This window comes from Hippoglossus stenolepis, chromosome 15, assembly GCF_022539355.2.
Source record: "Hippoglossus stenolepis isolate QCI-W04-F060 chromosome 15, HSTE1.2, whole genome shotgun sequence".
Lineage (NCBI taxonomy): Eukaryota > Metazoa > Chordata > Actinopteri > Pleuronectiformes > Pleuronectidae > Hippoglossus > Hippoglossus stenolepis.
In genome coordinates this window covers 23,836,326-23,856,426 of record NC_061497.1, presented here as the reverse complement: position 1 = coordinate 23,856,426, position 20,101 = coordinate 23,836,326, and the positions used below count along the sequence as shown (strand labels likewise).

Here is a 20,101-nt window from a genome sequence, read left to right as displayed (position 1 = left end):
GTAGAGTTTGACACAAGATGGAGGATGAAGGACACATCAGGAGCTTGTTGGGCCCCTGAGGGTCTGTGGCTCCTTAAGTATTTTATTATTTTAGTTACTTTAATGCACCAATTTAACTTTTGACAGTTTGGTACATGAGGATAAAGGCATTCTATTCCATTCTACTCTATTCACTTCAATTCTATACTTTTCTATTCTACTGTATTCTATCAAATTCTATTCCATTCTACTCTATTGCATTATATTATATTCTACTCTATTCTTTTCCATTCTATTCTACTCTGTTGCATTCTATTCTATTGCATTATATTCCATTCTATTATATTCTACTCTATTATATTCTATTCTTTTCCATTCTATTCTACTCTGTTGCATTCTATTCTATTCTACTCTATTCTATTCTTTTCACTTCAATTCTATACTTTTCTATTCTACTCTATTATAAAAGTAAAAGTAAAATCCTGTGTGATTAATGCACCATTTCCACACTTATTTACTTTATATGAACCTATTTATTTAGACAGTGACTATTTTGAGATGCGTATCATCTGTTTTGAGTCTTTTTTTAAATTTTTTTTAAGTAGTCTATTCTATTATATTCCATTCTGCTCGACTCTATTGCATTATATTATATTATATTCTGTTCTGTTGCATTATATTATATTCTGTTCTGTTCTATTCTATGAAGTCAGGTTGTTACAAGCCTCCTGCACCAGGTGGCGCTGTTCTCGTCCTAGACGTGTTTAACAGCCGCAGTTTGACTCCACGAAGAAGAAGTAGACCCGGAAGACTTTATAAACTTTGAACTTCTTCCTCTCGCCGCAGTTTCATCAGCCACGAGACTCTTCATCTACTTCTTCTTTCTCCTCCTCTTCCTCCTCCACCTCCTCCTCCTCCTCCAGCAGCGGACCAGCGTCTCCCCGGGGTGTGGACCATGTCAGACCCAGTGAGCAGCTGCACCGCCCGGCTCCAGCAGCAGGTACCGGCCGCTCTCCGCTCCCCGTGTCCCGGCGTCACAGCGTCGAGCTGGTTCAGTTGGATTCATGAATAATTCTTTATTATTATTATTATTATTATTATTATTTCTCTTGTTGTTTCTGTGTGGAACTTTCTAAAATTCGTTAGTAATGTTATTGAGTGTAAAAGTTCTGTGACTGCACTGGTTCTGGATCAGTTCTGTGTTTATGTTTAAATTCATTAGTGTCTGATTTATTTTAATTATTTAGAATCTTTATAATCTTTATAAAGTAAATCCGTCACTGACTAAATTCTTATTATTCTATATAATTACTTGACTAATCGTTAAGTTGATGGAAAGAAAATCAATCTGCAACTATTCTCATAATTAATAACCAAAGACCATTGAAATCAGAGAATATTGAACATTTGATGCTTTTACTTTTTCAAATGTGACAAATTCCTGTTTTTCTTTGTTCTTACATTTCTGTATTAAGTTAAATATTCAAGTGTTTGATTAAATATGTTTGGAGAATTTCAGAACCCTTATTGACGTCACTGTGCTGCTGTTGTTTATGAAGGAAATATTAATTTGAGATGAACAGTAACATGATAATCTCATTTTTAATTGTAAACTTATAAATGAATTCAAATCATTAGTTATACGATATAAAATAGATTTTAAAGTTGTGTCTCGACTCTTTGTTGAATCATGAAGTGACGATGGAACAACTTTTGGTTTCATTTTGATTCACTCAGATTCCCAGAAATGTTTTTATGGACGAATCCGTTATCAGAGTATTTCTTCTTCACAGATAAGCTTGTGGTTTATTAACTCATATTTCATTTCTGTTAACTCAGATCATTACACTCTAAATGTTAATGATTCAAAAAATCACTGTAGAAAATAATAGAAAGTGAAACGAAACCAACATAACATTAAACTTATATTATCCTCCTTCTTTAACTTTCTCTTGGAGGATAATTATGTCCATGAAGTGTTAATAACTTCAAATCCCATCATTTTGGGGCTGTGGTTCATATTTTTACAGATTAGCACCATGGAAACTTTACTGAATTGGTTATTGACAGTTCCTGTTTTCATTGTACTCACTGATGTAAAGTCAGATGTCACAGGATTACGTTGATCCTGGCAAAACTTTAATAACAAGACACTTGTGAGTGCAGCTCTGAGGTTGTGAGCAGATGTTTCTGTGGTTTCTGGATGTTTATAGATGGAATATGTCAGATGATGCAATCCTCTGAAAGTGAAACTCATGTTTTTCTTCACGTGATCGGATCTGACTGAATTATGATAAAACGAAGAACACGAGCTGTGTTTCACTTTGATGATCAACAAGTTAGATCATAATAACCTCTTTGCTTCCTGTTCTTACGACACTGATATATAAACTTGTAAAACTCCCAATCTGAATCTTGTTTCTTATTCTTTATTCATGTATTTATTGTTGTTTTCAGGAGCAGGAGATCCGAACCCTCTCTGCAGAGATCGAGAGTCTGAAGAATCCTCAGAGCCTGAGTCCATCTCCACATCTGGAACAGCTGCGGGACGAAAACACCAAACTGAAATACCGACTCAACATCCTGAAGAGGGTGAGGCAGGAGAGGAGTGGGGGGGGGCATTACATTACACACAATCATTACATCATCATCTCCATTTAAATTAACGAGACGATTATTAGAGATGTAATAATCCACTTCTGTCCTGATTCTCTGATCAGTTCCATGACGTGTTGACGCCAGTGAACCTGACTTGTTGTCGTTTCAGAGTCTCCAGGACGAGCGGAGTCACTGCAGCAAATCCATGATGAACGTCAACCTGCTGCTGCAGGACGTCTTCGGCGAGGCCATCAGAGCTTCCTGTCCCGAGCTGGACAACCCGCCGCTCGTCGTCACGCCGAACCAGCAGGCCAAGTTCGGAGACTACCAGTGTAACAGCGCCATGGCCATGGCTCAGGTCAGAGTCTACTATCTCAACTAGTACTGTCTGAACTAGTACTGTCTCAACTAGTAGTGTCTGAACTAGTACTGTCTGAACTAGTTTACTGTCTGAACTAGTACTGTCTCAACTAGTTTACTGTCTCAACTAGTAGTGTCTCAACTAGTAGTGTCTGAACTAGTTTACTGTCTCAACTAGTAGTGTCTGAACTAGTAGTGTCTGAACTAGTTTACTGTCTCAACTAGTACTGTCTCAACTAGTAGTGTCTGAACTAGTACTGTCTCAACTAGTTACTGTCTCAACTAGTAGTGTCTCAACTAGTACTGTCTGAACTAGTTTACTGTCTGAACTAGTAGTGTCTGAACTAGTACTGTCTCAACTAGTTACTGTCTGAACTAGTACTGTCTGAACTAGTTTATCGTCTGAACTAGTACTGTCTCAACTAGTAGTGTCTGAACTAGTAGTGTCTGAACTAGTACTGTCTGAACCAGTACTGTCTCAACTAGTACTGTCTCAACTAGTAGTGTCTGAACTAGTTACTGTCTGAACTAGTACTGTCTGAACTAGTACTGTCTGAACTAGTACTGTCTCAACTAGTACTGTCTGAACTAGTTTACTGTCTGAACTAGTTTACTGTCTCAACTAGTTTACTGTCTGAACTAGTTTACTGTCTGAACTAGTTCTATCCGACATCAGAGGAAATCACTCTGTAAACTAAATAAACAAATCAAATTTTTAAAAAACATATTTTGAAATGTTTCTCTCTGGAGATGAAATTAATGAGTTTAGTTAAAACTCATTTTTCTGTCGTTCAGATGTTGAAGGCGAAGGGAATCAAAACCAGCCCGAGGGAAATCGCAGAGAAGATCATCCAGAATCTTCCAGACAACGAACTCATCCAGAAAACGGAAATCGCAGGACCAGGTATTAATAATGATATAATAATATTCTCCCCCCCCTCGTTCTCCTCCTCGTCCTCGTTGTCCTCCTCGTCCTCGTTGTCTCCTCGTTGTCCCTCTGACGTCTCCCGTGTCTCCAGGTTTCATCAACGTCCACCTGAAGAGGACGTTTGTGTCCAAACTGTTGAGCAACCTGCTGGTGAACGGAGTTCAGCCGCCGCCGCTCGCCTCCAGGAAGAAGGTTCGTCACATCAATCATTCGACTTCATCAGAAATCAGATCAGATCTTTTTCGTGCATCAAACGTTTTAGTTTTAAACCAGAAATAACAAAACTAAGGTTGTTTCAGAACAGATTCTTAGTAAATTATTATTGTTGTTATTGTTATTATTGTTATTAGTGGAATCCTTTGTGTTGATGTTCAGGTGGTGGTGGACTTCTCGTCTCCTAACATCGCCAAAGAGATGCACGTGGGTCACCTGCGTTCCACCATCATCGGGGAGAGCATGTGTCGGATGTTCGAGTTTCTCGGCTACGACGTCCTCAGGTCAGTTCACTGTGATGTCACAGTGCTAAGCTACGCTAAGCTACGCTAAGCTAATACTCTGCATCCTCTCAACCACTGACTGTAACTAAAGATGAACGACATCGCAGCCTCAATGTGAAGCCAAATCCTCTCCATCGCCCCCTGGTGTCTGGCTGCAGTATAGGTCATAAACCCTGCCTCCTCCATGTTAGAAGATGGGACATGAACCAAACCAAAAAATCTAAGTAGACGTTAAATAAATGTTTGTCGAGGATGGTTTCTGTTAAAGTTTGGTTTTAATTAGTTATTTAATGATATAAAAACGGGCTGAGACGTTGTGATTGGTTGAGCACATGTATGGGCGGGACCTGGATTGAAACCAAAGGAAAGGTCTTGTCATGACCTACATCACAGGAGTTCAGAACACAGCAGCACGTCTGGTCTTCAGTCGTCTCCTGTTTGTTCAGGCTCCAGTTTGTGGGACAGACGACAGGACGAGTTACGTCTCATTTCTTAAAATCCTGAACCTCAGATGTAAAAGTCCAGTCTTTCATTTGCAGGTTGAACCACGTCGGCGACTGGGGGACTCAGTTTGGGATGTTGATCGCTCACCTGCAGGATAAATTCCCAGACTACCTGACTTCCTCCCCGCCCATCAGTGACCTGCAGGCCTTCTACAAGGTCAGTCATTCTCTGTCTCTGTCTCTGTCTCTGTCTCTAACACAAACACTCTCCAGCTTCTCTGCTGTCCTCTTCCCTCTTTCATCCGTCGTACGCTTTCTGATCTGCTGGTCGCTCATTTCTTTTTCTCTGTCCCCCTCTCGACTCTCCTCCTCCTCTTCCTCCTTTCGTCAGGAGTCAAAGAAGCGTTTTGACGAGGAGGAGGACTTTAAGAAACGAGCGTATCAGTGCGTCGTCCGGCTGCAGAGTAAAGAGCCGGACTTCATCAAAGGCTGGAACCTCATCTGTGACGTCTCCAGGAAAGGTACTCTCATAATGTACCATATAATGTGTTTTACATTTGATATTTAATAATTTAAAAGTCTTAAGACAACGTCTGGAGTGACGAGTGTTATTTTATTGTTGCCTGACGTGTGTTTCAGAGTTTCAGAGAGTCTACGACTGCCTGGACATCCAGATCATCGAGAGAGGAGAGTCGTACTACCAGGACATGATGACGCAGGTGGTGAAGGAGTTTGAGGGGAAAGGTCAGTGTGCAAGAGGTCAAAGGTCCCGGGGGCTTTTCATGGCTCTTATCAAATAAAACATAGAAACTAAAAACTAAAAACTTTCGTTACACTGAATTAGAGAATTTTATTTCTCTGTGTGATATTTATCTTTGTCTTTTGTTTTTAAGATGATTTTAAAAATGTCGTTTGAATCATTTTTGTATTAATGATACTTTGATTAGCTCTCCTTCTTTCAAACTGTGTTCTGCAGTCACCTGATTGGACCACTAGGGGGCAGGCTTGTATCATAGATCCCTCCTCTCTCCTCCTCTCTCCTCCTCTCTCCTCCTCTCTGTCCATCCTGGTTCTTCTCTTCTTTTGTGTTTTTTCCTCTTTTACTCTCAATTCCCTTGTTTTCGTCTCTTTCTTCTTTCATGATCTCTTCCTCCTCCTCCCATCAAACCCTCATCCACCTCTTCCTCTTCTTTCTTCCATCTCAGGCCTGTCGGAGTTCGACGAGGGTCGTAAGATCGTCTTCGCCCCGGGTCAGTCCGTCCCCCTCACCATCGTCAAGTCAGACGGCGGCTACACGTACGACACGTCCGACCTCGCCGCCCTGCGCCAGCGGCTCTTTGTCGAGAAGGCCGACATCATCATCTACGTCACGGACAGCGGGCAGGTGGGTGACGAGAGGGGGAGGAGCTCAGATCATACACAATGGAACTATAATATCTCAGATACAAACGTCCATTTTGTGCCTTGTAGACTTCTATAGAAACAGTCAGTGGAGTCGCCCTCTGCTGGTCATTACACAGAATACAGGTGTCATGGAGTTTCGTGTTGGCTTCACTCTCTGGACCCGTCCATGTTTATAAACAGACTCTGATGTCTTCTTCGTGTGTGTCTGTGTGTGTCTGTGTGTGTGTCTGTGTGTGTTCTTCTTCTTCCAGGCCACACACTTCCAGTTGGTGTTTGCTGCGGCGCAGATGATTGGCTGGTACGACCCTCAGGTGACCCGAGTGGAGCACGCAGGCTTCGGAGTGGTGCTGGGAGAGGACAAGTGAGTTCACACACACAGACACAGACAGACACACACACAGACACAGACACACACAGACACAACGTTTGTAAACGTCCACTGGGAGTCGACTCCTCTCGTCCTCTGGTCGATGACGTGAACACGGAGAACCAACGTTCAAAGAGCTTCAGGTCCAGACTGACTTTGCAGCGAGATGAAATATTTCTCGTCTTAGATTTCCTTGTCTGAACTGATTTGCTTTGACAGCTACATCGAAACGTGACATTTTCAGAACATCCGTCATGTTTCTGCCTTTTTAAGCTTCAACAATTCAGATGAAAATAGAGAATTTAAAATCTCCTGTGTCTGGAAACACGAGCTCTGTCGTCGTCTTTTCAGAGCTTTGAAATAACAAACGCTTCATGTGTTTGTTCCTACTTTTTAAACGGATTTGTTTTTATGTTCATTCCTGCAGATCTTTGCTAAAACACAGACGTGACAAAGTGAGATGAGAAAGCAAAGACCAGGGAACAACTGTTGTTCAATATGAAACTAGAGCTAACTGCGGGTTTAGTTTAGCACAGAAGCTGTAAACAGAGAAACTGGCAGAGTGGAAGTGTAAAAACTATAATCTAGTTCTTTTCATACGAGGAGTTTTGTACTGGAACTGTTTAACTGTGTCTTCCTGGAGTCTTTCATTTAAAATGCAAAGTGACGCTCTCGGCTACATTTGTTTTTTCGATCACACTCGTCGAACAAGATTCTGAACAAACTCTGGGTAAGAAAGTAAGTTGACATATTTCCTTGTCATCTTAAAGTCTGTGTTTTGGACCCTGAAGACCATGAAACATGTTAATCCATGAATCCAACAGTTCAGAGGATGATCAACAGGCTCTGTTAGGTGTTAACACTGATAGAGTCGTAACCACGTTCAGACTAATGGAAGTTTAACTCGATTCCAAGTCAGCGTCTTCATCAGAGCAGAGACGAGCAGCTCCTCTGCAGACACAGACTTCACCGTCAGAACGTCCTTCACGTCTTCTATCGCCTCCGCTTCACGTTTTTATCAAACATAAAAGCAGAAGTTTAAACGACTGCATCGACAAATACAAATGAGGAAAGTGCGGCTGCTGCTCCGCATCCAGGGAAGTCTGCGTTTGAACCGACGCAGCTTCACCACAGCACAGAGCTGATACTCAGCATGAGGAGGAAGGACGCTCCGCTCGGCTGTCGGTGGACGACGCTGATTAGAAGTTCAGCGATAACTTTGAGAAGTTTAGTTTCTTAAAGGAGACGTATTCAGTTTCTAGTAATTCCACAAACATCCGTACAGCTGCTCTCAGACACGCACTGAACAACCACACGTGGTCTCTGCAGCTACAGTTACTTCCTGCCTCCGCCTGCTGCCCCGCCCCTCACCTGAATCCTCTGGAGAGCAGAGACTCTCCCGCTGCGTTGTTCATGTGTGAAAGGAAGTTCCTCCGGAGGTCATGTCTGAAAACGGCTCATGTGGGACGTGTACCTCAAACCGTTCGTCAGCTTCGTACTTGTCGATGGTAAATTAGCAGAAGAAGTGTGGTTTACTCTTCTTCTTGCCCTTGTCCTCCTCCTTCATCTCATCCTCCTCTGTTTTTATTGTTGCTGTCATAAAAACTGTGGTTTCCCTCCTCGCTGAGTTTGTCCTCGCTGTTAGTTTTTATTTTGATGATCAGTTTTGACTGTGCGGCCGGTCGCTGCACAGGTTTTCTGTCTCGCTGAAGAAGAAGAAGAAGAGGAAGAGGAGGAGAGTCCGTGCAGAGGGAGGAGGAGGAGGAGGAGGAAGGTTTGACGTTAAGCGACGCAGAGGCCAGAACTAAGTGCTGCTAAACGCCCCACAGTAACCTGAGGGGGCGTAAATTGGCCCCACAATGTTTGCTCTCCTCTAAACTCCATTAGAAATTTATCATGCTGTTTTCATAATCACTCAACCAGACAATAAGAGCTTAACGCAGCCACGGGGCGCTAGAGCAGCAGTAAATATGGAAGGGGGTTATTAAATTTGTGTCTCATGTTCTGCTCGTAATGCTCGTGTGATTTACTCGTACAAAACGTTTCACCCCCGAGGCGTCGACAGAAATAATCTAATATTAAGTCTTTGTGTTAATTGTTGTGGACAGAAAGTCGTTCGTCGTCGTACCTTCTGGAAACTTGTGTTCGGGGACGTCGACGTCGTCTCTCAGGACGAACGTCTCCGAGCGCAGAGCGTGTCACAATCACGTCTTTACTTTCTCAGCTTGTAAACCAGATTCCTTAGTAGTCACATTCAGAGAGACTTTTAAAAACAGCAACAGTCAGTTTTAAATAGTTCTGGTTGTTGCAGATGTAAAGAAGGATTTCTTGTAGATGTTTTTCGGGGCCAGTGGGACTTGGTAACGTCTGAAGGACCTGGTGGGGGGGGGGGTGTCCTCTTTGATCAGGGTGTCCAGTTCATCCAGCCGAGTTTGAGGTGAACCAATTATTTTGCCGTCCTGATTTGTCTCGTTTCCTCGTGGACAGGAAGAAGTTTAAGACGCGGTCAGGAGACACGGTGCGGCTGATGGACCTGCTGGACGAGGGACTGAAGAGGTCGATGGACAAACTGAAGGACAAGGAGAGAGACAAGGTGAGAGAGTCTGTGTTTCTGTTTGAGGATGAAGACGGAGAACGAGAGGACATCTCTTTGTTCGACGGTTTGATCTCCTGTCCTGAATCTCTCTGATGAACCAGGTGACGGGTTGTGGTTCGTCTTTCAGGGACAAACCACAGACTTCAGGTTTCAACGTCACAAAGAAGTTTTCCTCTGCTGCAGATGAAATGTGCACAATGAGGAGGTTTAACACTTTGATTTAATGTTCTAACTCTTCGGATCGAGTTAAAAAACCTTCACTCAGGAGCAGAAATCAGTCTTTAAACTCAAATGAAATAATAATGAAACATTTATCCCGATTAATTCTTTATTTTTTATCCATGTATATATTAATATTAACAATTATTTAACAATGATTTATCTAAAAAGCTGCCAATACATTTTCTGTCACTTGAACAACTAATTATTTAACAAATGAATTGTGGCTCTAATTGTAAAGTCAAATCCACAGTTTTAATTTGAAATACTTTCTAATGAAGTAATAGTTCCTATACAAACTTTGTGGATTATTCAGAATTATAGAAACAAGTGAAAGTTAATTATCAACTGGGAGGAGTTATTCATTTTAAATAGATTTTAACCCTGTGTTTATTAACCAGTGAAATGCCAGTGAGATGCAGCTTTCTTCAGACTCCAGAATCTCAGGTCATTAGAAAAGTTTTGACCTCGAGACCCCGGACCGAGCACGAGCCAAACTCAAGCTAACTTTAAAAGTGTGAAGACTTTAGGAAAGAAGAGAGAAAACTAACTTTAGTTAAGATATTAAGATTTTGGGCCAACAGAGAAAAATATCTTCACAAAATCCTGTTCAGACGTTCGTGTTCCCCAGAGGACGAATCTGACTGACTTTTCATCATGAGTCACGAAACACGATGAACAAGAGGACGAGAATAAAAAGAGAATTAAAAAGTTTTTCAGTTTGCACTGACCCCAGACTCGGAGCCGCACGTCACCCTGAAGAGATTTAAATTGGTAGAAATTAACTTGTTTTTGTTGGAGAATGAGTCGAAGGGTAAAACAATAAAGAAACCTCGAGGACGGCAGCAGCTCCTCCACAGTTTCTGCTGCTAAACGTTTTCATGCTTCACGTGTCTTTACTGAATATTTAACTTTAAATGCTGTGTTTTTATTTGTGCTTCACTTCTCTACCTTCTCCTCTGAAACCTTCGGGCAGAAACGCTCCTCAGCGACTCCACTGGAATCGTTTCTGGCAGAATATCGCACAATTACTTCAGCTCGTATTAGAATCGTGTCACATCAATATTTCGTGTGAAATGTTTAATGTTTGATAAGCAGCCGTTTAGTCCAGAGAGCAGCTCATTATTTCTGCTTTGGATTCGGCCTGACGAGGATTATTCTACAGTAACGACGTCTCCCTCTGCGGTCGCCGTTATTCTTCTCGTCCTGCGTGAACGGAGCCAAACTCGGATCCTTCTGATCACGTCTGCAGTCGACCTGGATTGAAATGGAAAGAACCGAACCCTGTCGGACATTCGCTCTGTTCCTCCGCTGAACTCTGAGGACGTCACGTCGTTATTCTTCCTCCGTCTTTTCATCATGTGCAACATCTTTCTCACAAACTTCCTCGGATCTGCAGCCGACGCTTTTCTGTTTTATCGCTGAAAACTTGTCTGTTTTAGTCCAAGAGAACAACTAAGAACTATTTGTATCTGAGTGACACTTTTTAAAAGTCACTGGTCACTGCAGAGTCTTGACGTCGGGTCACGTTGCAGCAGAAGTTTGTCCAGGTTTTGTTTTTATTTGACATTTGCCTCCATTTAATATGACGAAGATCTGATTTGTCCTTTTACAACAACTAACAACTCATCTAAACACTGATGGTACCAGAGTCTGTTCAGTCGGGAGATGAAAAGTACATGAAGCTCCGGTTCATGACCCCAGTGCCTCAAAGCTTTAACGTTCCCGTGGTGTCTGAGTAAAGCGTTAATGTTTTACAAGAAATAATATCACCTCTTATCTGCGAAAACCCTTTGGAGGCTGCATTTAAATTCTGTCTGCGTCCCGGTGGCTTGACGAGACCCATGTCTCATTTCGAAGGCTCCTTCAAATGCGTCCTTCCCTTCCTGAGCAACCAGGGACCCAACAGTCCGCAGGTTGGAGATGAACCGTGAACTGTGTTGACCTTTGTGACCTCGTGTGTCTGCACTTGCTGAACAAGAGATGAAAAGACATTAAGACACTTTTACAGCTTTAGATGAGTATGTACTTTGTGGCCCTTTGGTCTTTTCTTAGAGTCGGTGAAGGACGGGGGCGTCGCCAGGAGTCCAACAGGGTCTTCAGACATATTCATGTCTTTTTACAGCTTTTAACAATCAGCTCTGTCTGTTTAAAACCAGCTGCACGGTTCAGTAACATCTGTCCAGATGTTGGTAAAGTGCTGACACAACGAGCTGCAGACACTTGACCTGCACCAACATGTCTGAGGATCATGGGAGATGGTTTTCTTTTGATTTGATGATAGAATAAATGGTATTTTGATAATTAACTGTTCAGTCGACAATAAGACTGGACGGATTATTTATGAAGACAATCATAAATATGTTCGTCTCACACATTATAAAAGAATCTCAACACTGGACACTCCACAGACAAGAGGACAAGATTCCACCATCTTTCTCCTGGAGCTTCTTAGCAGAGCTTCACTCACAGACTCCGACTCTGCAACGTCTCCGTCACCAGCTCATGTTCATCAAGTTGGGTTCAGGAAGTTAGTGTTTTTATATTTGCTCCAGTTTAGTCTCCAGCTCTTCTCCTCCATCCCAGGACTTGAGCTTCTGTTGCCTCTTCACACGTCTCATCTCTGACCCTCAGCTTCTTGTGTTTCCAGCCTGCGAGTTGAGCTGTTTGCATCTGGAACTTGCAGGTGGATCTCTGACCTGGTTAAGTTCTGTGTGGAGCACAAACAGTCTCTGACTTCCAGTTGAACTGCGATGATTTTAATGCTAAGACGGTCGTGAGGAGCCGGTGCCAACTGAGCTTCCCCGCGGACCCTCTGGCACTTTGCTCTCTGTCTGGGTCGGTGCCCACGTCTACCATCTGCTAACCCTGCCTCATTAAAACAAACCTCCATGAACCGCGCTCTGCTCCGGCGACTCGGCTGCTGTGAACATTTGTTTTCTACTATTCTGTTGTTTTCAGATCTGTTCTCTTTCTCTACTCTTTGGTCCAGCAGAATGAATCTGTCTCAGTGTCCTGTTGTGTCGCTGCCTGACCTCTGTCTGTGACCTCTGTCTGTGACCTCTGTCTGTGACCTCTGTCTGTGACCTCTGTGACCTCTGAGCACGTCGTGAAATGTTGGCCACTGCATAAATAATAGAAAAGGAAACAGAAGTGCAACAACCTTGTTACCATGTAAACAACCACCTGATCTTATATAACTTTTATATATAACTGGCGAGCCGGGACGATCTCTCTCAACAACACGAGTTTTATTCAACCGCTAGAACTTCTGTGATTCGTCCCCACAAGTTCAAGAGTGATGTCAAACTTTAGCTCCGTCAGTTTCACTGTGAACAGAAACAGTGACGTCGTCAAACATCTTTCATTTCCTGTCATGTCTCATCGTCTCTTGTTGTTTTGTTTTCTGATCAAATCCCGTCGTTAAATCTTCTTCATAATCCTCATCTTCCTCCGTTCACTTCCTGTGAGATAAAATGCGTCACGAATACGAAGTCGAGTCTGTGTCCTAATAAGTTCATTTTATCTTTGAGTTCAGACAATCTGATTCATAATTTGTATTAAACTCAAGTCGCTGCTGATAGAAACACGAGGCGCTGCGTTCACTAATTAAAGCTGCAGTTATCAGATGGGTTTTAATGCAGTTTAGAGGTTTTATGTTAAGATCGTGAACTTTGTACCTTTTTACTAAATGAAGCCCGACTGTTTGTGCAGGTCCTGACTCCAGAGGAGCTAATCAAAGCCCAGAGGTCCGTTGCTTTCGGATGCATTAAATACGCCGACCTCTCCCACAACCGCATCAACGACTACGTCTTCTCCTTCGACAAGATGCTGGACGACCGAGGCAACACGGCGGCGTACCTGCTCTACGCCCTCACCCGCATCAGGTGAGCGCCACCGCCACGCTCAACCCCATACGTGAAAACTGATTCTGCAGAAGTTCACTGAAGTGCATGGTCCCCAGAGGAAGAATCATGATGTTTGTATTGACTTTTCATTTACTCACTACTGATTTAGAAAGTAGCATGCTAACATAGCAAAGCATTTACAGTGCTTCTATGCTAAATAGTAAGTGACAGAAAGTATTACTAAGGAATGCTACAATAGCATGCTAACGTGGTAAAAAAATACCACTACCACGCTAAATACTGACAGTGAGTACATAATGAAGCATTTAGCATGTTAACATCCATTAAGCGTGCTACCATGCTAAATGCTAACAGTAAGCAGAACTATATTACTAAATTAAAAGTATGTTAACAAGTGTTGGCACAGAATAATATGTTTATAAGAGGGTGATTTCAAATGCTAATGTCGCTAACTGGTCGTGATTCGGGTCCAAGTAGTGTCGGATTAGTTCACGTGTTGATGCCGAGGAAAACTCCGACTGCTCAGTTCAACTGTCAGAAATGTGTCAGTCAAATGTACAGATGCTCAGAGCTGCTCAGGAACACGTCAGCAGCTCGGCCGCTCACTTTCAAACACGTTTCCTGAAAGTTAAAGTTCCTCAGACACATTTCTCCGTCTCCTCCACGCCGCCCTGCACCTCCACACTTTCCTCCCCGGTATCAGTTCATCCTCGCTGGGCGTCCGTGGGAGATGGTTCCAGGGGATTAATTAGTCTTTGGGGCGCCGTCAGTCAGCGAGAGCCAATCTCTCCTCACCTCTTATCTCCTGCATCGAGTGAGCGTCTCCCGGCTTCATCCTCCTCCTCCTCCTCTGCTGCCTCCTCCTCCTCCTCCTCCTCCTGCCTCCTCCTCCTCCTCCTCTCCTCCTCCTTCTCCTCCTCTGCTGCCTCCTCCTCCTCCTCTGCTGCTGCTGCCTCCTCCTCCTCCTCTCCTGCCTCCTCTCCTGCCTCCCTGGAGGTGTTACCTACAGCAAAGTGCCCAGCAGAGATCGATGGTCTTGATTTTCAGCAGAGGTGCTGGAGGAGATGTTCCTGCACTGGTTTGATAGAAGAGATCACTGGGAGACTCAGGCCCATCCTCCTCCTCCTCTGCTGCTCCCTCCTCCTCCTCCTCCTCTCCTGCCTCCTGAGTGTTACCTCACAATAGATCAGGTCCTCTCCTCTGCTGCCCTTCCTCCTCCCCTCCCCCTCTCCTGCCTCCCTGGAGGTGTTACCTACAGCAAAGTGCCCAGCAGAGATCGATGTTCTTGATTGTCAGCAGAGGTGCTGGAGGAGATGTTCCTGCACTGGTTTGATAGAAGAGATCACTGGGAGACTCAGGCCCCACATGGGGTTTCATGACAACAATACAGAAGCTCGGGGGGTGGTTCTACCTGTGGCGTCCTAACAGAAGAGATGGCTGCCTGACACTATATTATCCTGCTCTGCACCTCGATCCACAACCTTCCACTCTGACACTGAAGCTGTATTTTCCTCCCGCAGGTCCATCGCTCGTCTCGCCAACATTGACGAGGCCATGCTGAGGAAAGCAGCCGAGACCACAGAGGTGCTCCTGGACCACGAGAAGGAGTGGAAGCTGGGGAAGTGCATCCTGCGCTTCCCCGAGGTCCTGCAGAAGGTCCTGGACGACCTGCTGCTGCACACGCTCTGCGACTTCCTGTACGAGCTCGCCACCACCTTCACCGAGTTCTACGACAGCTGCTACTGCGTGGAGAAGGACCGGCAGACAGGTAGGACCGCGTCTTCTGGATCCCACTGTCTCCACTGAGGAGGTCAGGGGTCTTCCACAGCCCCCAGGGAGGTTCTACCTGCAGAGCGAATCTCCTTCCACCTGTTTATATGTTGTTAATTTGCACGTGAACCCAACTGGAGAACGCAGAATGTTTCTTGTCTGAAGCGGAGCCGAGGTTTCGGTGGTTGAAGCCTCAGAAATCGTCTCATGTTCTCAGAGGTGTTGTTGATTTTTGAAAATCACGTTTTTGTTTCCACATAATCGATGTGAATGTCAAGGTCAAAGGTGAGAAGAGAGCGCAACTCAGCCACTTAACAGGACGTCTCACTCTGAGAGGGTTTTCACTAACAGCGTGTGATCGCTGTTCGCCCTCCGCTCGTTACTGAGGGGTTTATCCCCGCGGCGCTCCGGAGTGCTTCACTTCAGGCTTAGAGATGTTTAATTATGCTAATGCACGGTTAGTGATGCGGCAGCAAACCCCAGCTGGAGGTTATTATTCCTCATTTCTGGGAACAGTTCAGATTGATGAAAGGATGAAAGGAGTGTGAGCGAACAGCAAAGAGTCAGAGTCGGGGGAATAAATCAAACCTTCGTGTTCTGTTCATGTGTTCATGTTTCAAAACAAGTCAACGTATTCCAGAATCATCAGATTTGTTTTCTCAAGTTGATCCACGTCCTCTCGTCCACAAACTTTTGGCCACAAATGGTTTAATAGAACGTTTAATTGGAAATGGTAACGTCCAACGTGCTTCGGCTAATTAATGATTAACCTGAAGATGGTGATGAACGGTTCCACTTCACTTCACTGTCCAGACGTCAGAGCAGATCTGAGAACAGCCACAGACTCAGGAGCTGCTTCTCCTGCTGTTAAAGGTTTTGTGAGTTTCTTTTGGAATCCGAAAAACATTAAGAGTCAGTCTTAACTTTAAATTCATCTCAGAGCTTCAGGACGTCTCAGGATCTAATTTGTAAATAAATAAAAGTGAATTTATAACGTCTGAGCATCAGTTAACATCCGAGACAAAAGACAAAGAAACATCAAACTAATGAGACTTTAAAACTGAGACGTGAGTTTGTTCTCATCAGAGTCTCTCTCTCTCTCTCTCTCTCTCTGTCTCTCTGTCTGTCTGTCTGTCTGTCTGTCTGTCTGTCTGTCTGTCTGTCTCTCTCTCTCTCTCTCTCTCTCTCTCTCTCTCTCTCTCTCTGTCTGTCCTCTTTCTCTCTCTCTGTCTGTCTGTGTCTCTCTCTCTCTCTCTCTCTCTCTCTCTCTCTCTGTCTGTCTGTCTGTCTGTCTGTCTGTCTGTGTCTCTCTCTCTGTCTGTCTCTCTGTCTCTCTCTCTCTCCCTCCCCCACCACCACCACCTGTGTTTGATAATTACGATCTCATTTCGTAGTCTGCCGTTAACGTTCACGCCCCTTTAACGACCCGACCCTTGGATCCGCCCCCTGCTGCTCATGACACTTTTGATTTCTGCAGATTTAACCCGACGGGCTTCAATGTTCTTGTATCGTGAAGCTGCAGATTTCCAGCTCGTTGGTTTCTGTTCGATGCCGTCGTTGTGTTAAATGACGGGAGCAGAGTTTCAATGTGCCCCCTGACCTTTGGTTGTTTGTTGATATCGTTCTGTTCTTCACCTCCGACTGTTTTCTTCTGTCTCTTTCGTTCAGTCTGTCTCTCTCTTCTTTTCCTTCTTCACCTTTTGTCTCGTCTCCTCTTTCTTCATTTAGTCTCCTGCTGTTTTTCTATCTGTTAATTCTTGCTTTTCCAATCCCTCTATTGTCCTGATTATAATTCTTATACTCTTTGACTTTAAAATCCTTTAATTTATTCTGTATAATATCTTCAACAGCTGCTGATGAATTGTAAAGTAATTGTAATACACCGACACAAAGTCTGTGACGTCCAATGCTTTTGTCTTTTCCTTTATTCCCTCCGTACAGAATTTGCCTCGAGTAGTTTAATGATTTTTTGCGTAAACCTGCTGACAAACAGACAAAATGATAAATACCATGTAAATGTGTCCTCTGTGTTTCCAGGTGAGGTGATAAAGGTGAACATGTGGAGGATGCTGCTCTGTGAAGCTACGGCCACCATCATGGCTAAAGGCTTCGAAATCCTGGGCATCAACCAAGTCCACAGGATGTGATGTCACAGCGAGACCACGCCCACTCCCCCCCGCCTCCATCTCTGTCGGTCCACGTTCACCGGAACACGATAAATGGTTGAAATATTAAAATCTCTCTTACTTGTCCACAAGTGACCGGACTTTGTTTTCCACAGAATCTGTTGTTTCCTTCACACAAGCTGATTAATTCAATCTCCTGTTAAAGATCTTTTTTATTAAAGAACTGAGATGAAAGCAAACATCACCAGTCTGATCTTTTCTGTTCGTGAATCTCAGTTTATCTTTATCGTTCCTGGACCAGTGACGACCCGTACAGTTTCCGTGTGAGTGACCTTTAAACCCTCGTGATACTTTCATCCTGATTTCTCTTCTCTTTGTGTAAGAGAAGAAATTAAAAGGCATCCGACCGATGTTCAAACTCTTTCACAGGACAAAGGGTCAAGATGCTATAAATCTGTGTGGAATAGATAAATCTGTAATGTTGTTTATAAACTGTGAGGTTATACAAAAAAATAACTTTTCCACCAAAGGTCTCAAAGGAACCGGCTCGTTGCAGCTCGTTGAATTTCAGATCAGGAAAACTCTGCCTCCGTTTGCACTTTGGGTGAAAGTCAGTCAGGTTTAATTATCCCTGTGATTCATTCAGAGTGAGGGGTCGTGTTCCATGGATCCTCTTCTCCAAACCTTTGGTTCTTCACTGTCGGGAACGCAGACTAAATAAAGATGGACGACATGACGGCTCCATGAAGCCAAAACATCTCCTCCTCCATGTTAGCAGATGGGACATGGACCAAACTACAAACAACAAAGTTGAGGTTAAACAAATGATTTCTGTCGATTTAGGTTCTTAGCTTCAATAAGATGATATAATAACGGGCAGAGACTTAATGATTGACAGCTGAGACTGACTCGTGATTGGTTACTTCTGAGACATTTTGGATTTGTTTTCGTACAGTGTGAGGACGTGAGGACGTGTCGTCCATCTTTATTTTCAGTCTACGATCGGGACCTCCTCCTCCTCCTCCTCCGGTGTTTGACGTTTTTCTACAAACGTTGGCGTTGAAAGAAGAAGTTTGTAAGATGCTTGAATCACATGTAGAGTTTGAGGATTGTTCTGAGTTTTAACTCTAATAGTTTTCCCTTCATCTCAAACTTCCTCCCAGACTCTGACTTGCAGAACGTCGCTCTCAGCCTCAGCAGTTCGTTCAACCCTCTGGTGAGAGTAAACGTTCTCCAAGTGCAGCTGGAACGAGTCCATACGATGAAGTTAATTATACATCACACGCTCTGAGCCGCCTGCAGCCGTCACATTGTCTCCTCCCACCCGACACTCGTGCACTTCCATAGATAGAAGAGCGTCAGGAATCCCCACAAGTCGTACGATCGCTTCGTGCCCAGCGGATCATTCTGGAAACGTGTGCGTGACCCATTTCTGAAAGTTGAAACATGAATATCTACTCTTCTCTGGTCGTCTCATGCGTCTCAGCACTTTACGCTGATCTCAGAACCTTCTTTGAGGGAACAAATCCCACAGCAGCTTCATGAAACATTCATCGGGTCTTTTTTCACTCTGCTGCCGCTGAAGAACGGTGTTAAAGGTGTTTTGACAGTCGCTGCAGGAGGAGGGAGGTCGCCACGGTAACACCCGAGGAAGAAGCAACGTCCCGACCTCAGCGGGAGCCACGGGTCTCCTCCCTGCTGAGGTTTACTCCGTCTCCCTCGGGTCTCGGAGGAGAGTCGTGGTGGAGGTGTTGGATTTGATCGAGGCCTGTGGTTTAGAGAAGCTGCCTGCAGAGACTGGAGGGGCGGAGGTCTGGTGCCTCCTGGTGGTTCAGCCGGGAGGTGCAGACTCTGGTGGGTAAGTGATGGTACTGTAACTTATTAACGCTGCACTAATCCACATGATTTAAATAAAGATAAAACGTCCACCGCCGATATGAGAAGTCGCTCTCTACGAAACTCAAAGAAAATGATCATATTAAGATATATAAACGTTATTTAACATAAAGAGACTTGTGTGAATTTGTTCTCAAAACATCTAAGTTCAAACACAAGGAGTTGTGATTCAATAAAAGCAAAACCAAAGTTTACGTGAATCATGTGACTCACGTCTTTAAATCACATCAGATCTCAGTTCAAATCTGTGAAGCGATAAAAACGTGTTTTCTACGTAGTTTTGGTTCATTTAGTCATTTTTACCGTATCAGTTTTAAGTCTCATCTCACTCTGTCCTTTTGGGAGTTTTATAGAACTGAAGAGTTAGCGCTGGAGAGCGAGCCACTAGGGGGCAGCAGAGTGACTCAGCTGCTGTTACAGGTGATGAACAAACGCAGCGACGCGATGATCCCGGTGGAGCAGAGATTTATTTCCACCTGATGAATGTAAGTCTGGTATTTACTCAGTTTGTCTCCTGCTACTTCTCTGAGAAACAGCGACTCAGCTTCTGTTTGTCTCTGTGACTCGACTCTGAAAGTAAAAACATGACGTAAAAGAGGCTAAAAAGCTTCGTGTTGATGTTTCTGTGAATTCAGCAGCTCAGACATGTTTCAAACACATGATCTACAAACTTCACACAAACCCTCATGTTCTGACTGTAACCTTTGACCTCGAGTTCACCCCAGTTCCAGTCATGGTGTTAAATCTCCGTCTGGAGGGAACAGACGAGTTATTAAAGACGCCTGCCGGCACTTTGCTGCTCCTGTTATTTCTAATTTGCATAAATTAATCCTCTTCCTTAAAATCCGACCACGACGTCGTCGCCACCACAAGTTTTTTTTTACGAGTGTTTTATCAGCGTTTTCAAGATCTGATCTCAGAGATGAATCTGAGAGATATGTAAATAAGCTTCATGCACATTAGACATGTTAAGAGAAGGAGTCGACTCCATCACATCGTCAGGCGCATTAATCTCGCGCCCCCCCCCCGCCTTCCCCCCCGCCTTCCTC

General features: G+C 44.0%; 1 protein-coding gene across 1 annotated transcript; it reads left to right on the top strand.

Annotated features, from left to right (window-relative positions):
- Positions 1–778: 778 nt before the first annotated feature.
- On the top strand, positions 779–17,395 carry rars1 (arginyl-tRNA synthetase 1). The gene is made up of 15 exons (XM_035179145.2): positions 779–979; positions 2,437–2,571; positions 2,747–2,935; positions 3,733–3,841; positions 3,957–4,057; positions 4,241–4,362; positions 4,902–5,022; positions 5,197–5,326; positions 5,445–5,549; positions 6,011–6,189; positions 6,461–6,570; positions 9,064–9,169; positions 13,106–13,278; positions 14,781–15,028; positions 17,068–17,395. Exons 1-15 carry the CDS (start codon positions 935–937, stop codon positions 17,175–17,177), a joined length of 1,983 nt encoding a protein of 660 aa, XP_035035036.2. The 5' UTR covers positions 779–934; the 3' UTR covers positions 17,178–17,395.
- Positions 17,396–20,101: the final 2,706 nt, after the last annotated feature.

Coding starts and splice junctions, on each gene's coding strand:
- rars1 (XM_035179145.2), top strand. CDS start 935: ATGTCAGACCCAGTGAGCAGCTGCACCGCCCGGCTCCAGCAGCAG. Junction 5,327..5,444: donor CTGTGACGTCTCCAGGAAAG/GTACTCTCATAA, acceptor CGTGTGTTTCAG/AGTTTCAGAGAGTCTACGAC. Junction 15,029..17,067: donor GGAGAAGGACCGGCAGACAG/GTAGGACCGCGT, acceptor CTGTGTTTCCAG/GTGAGGTGATAAAGGTGAAC.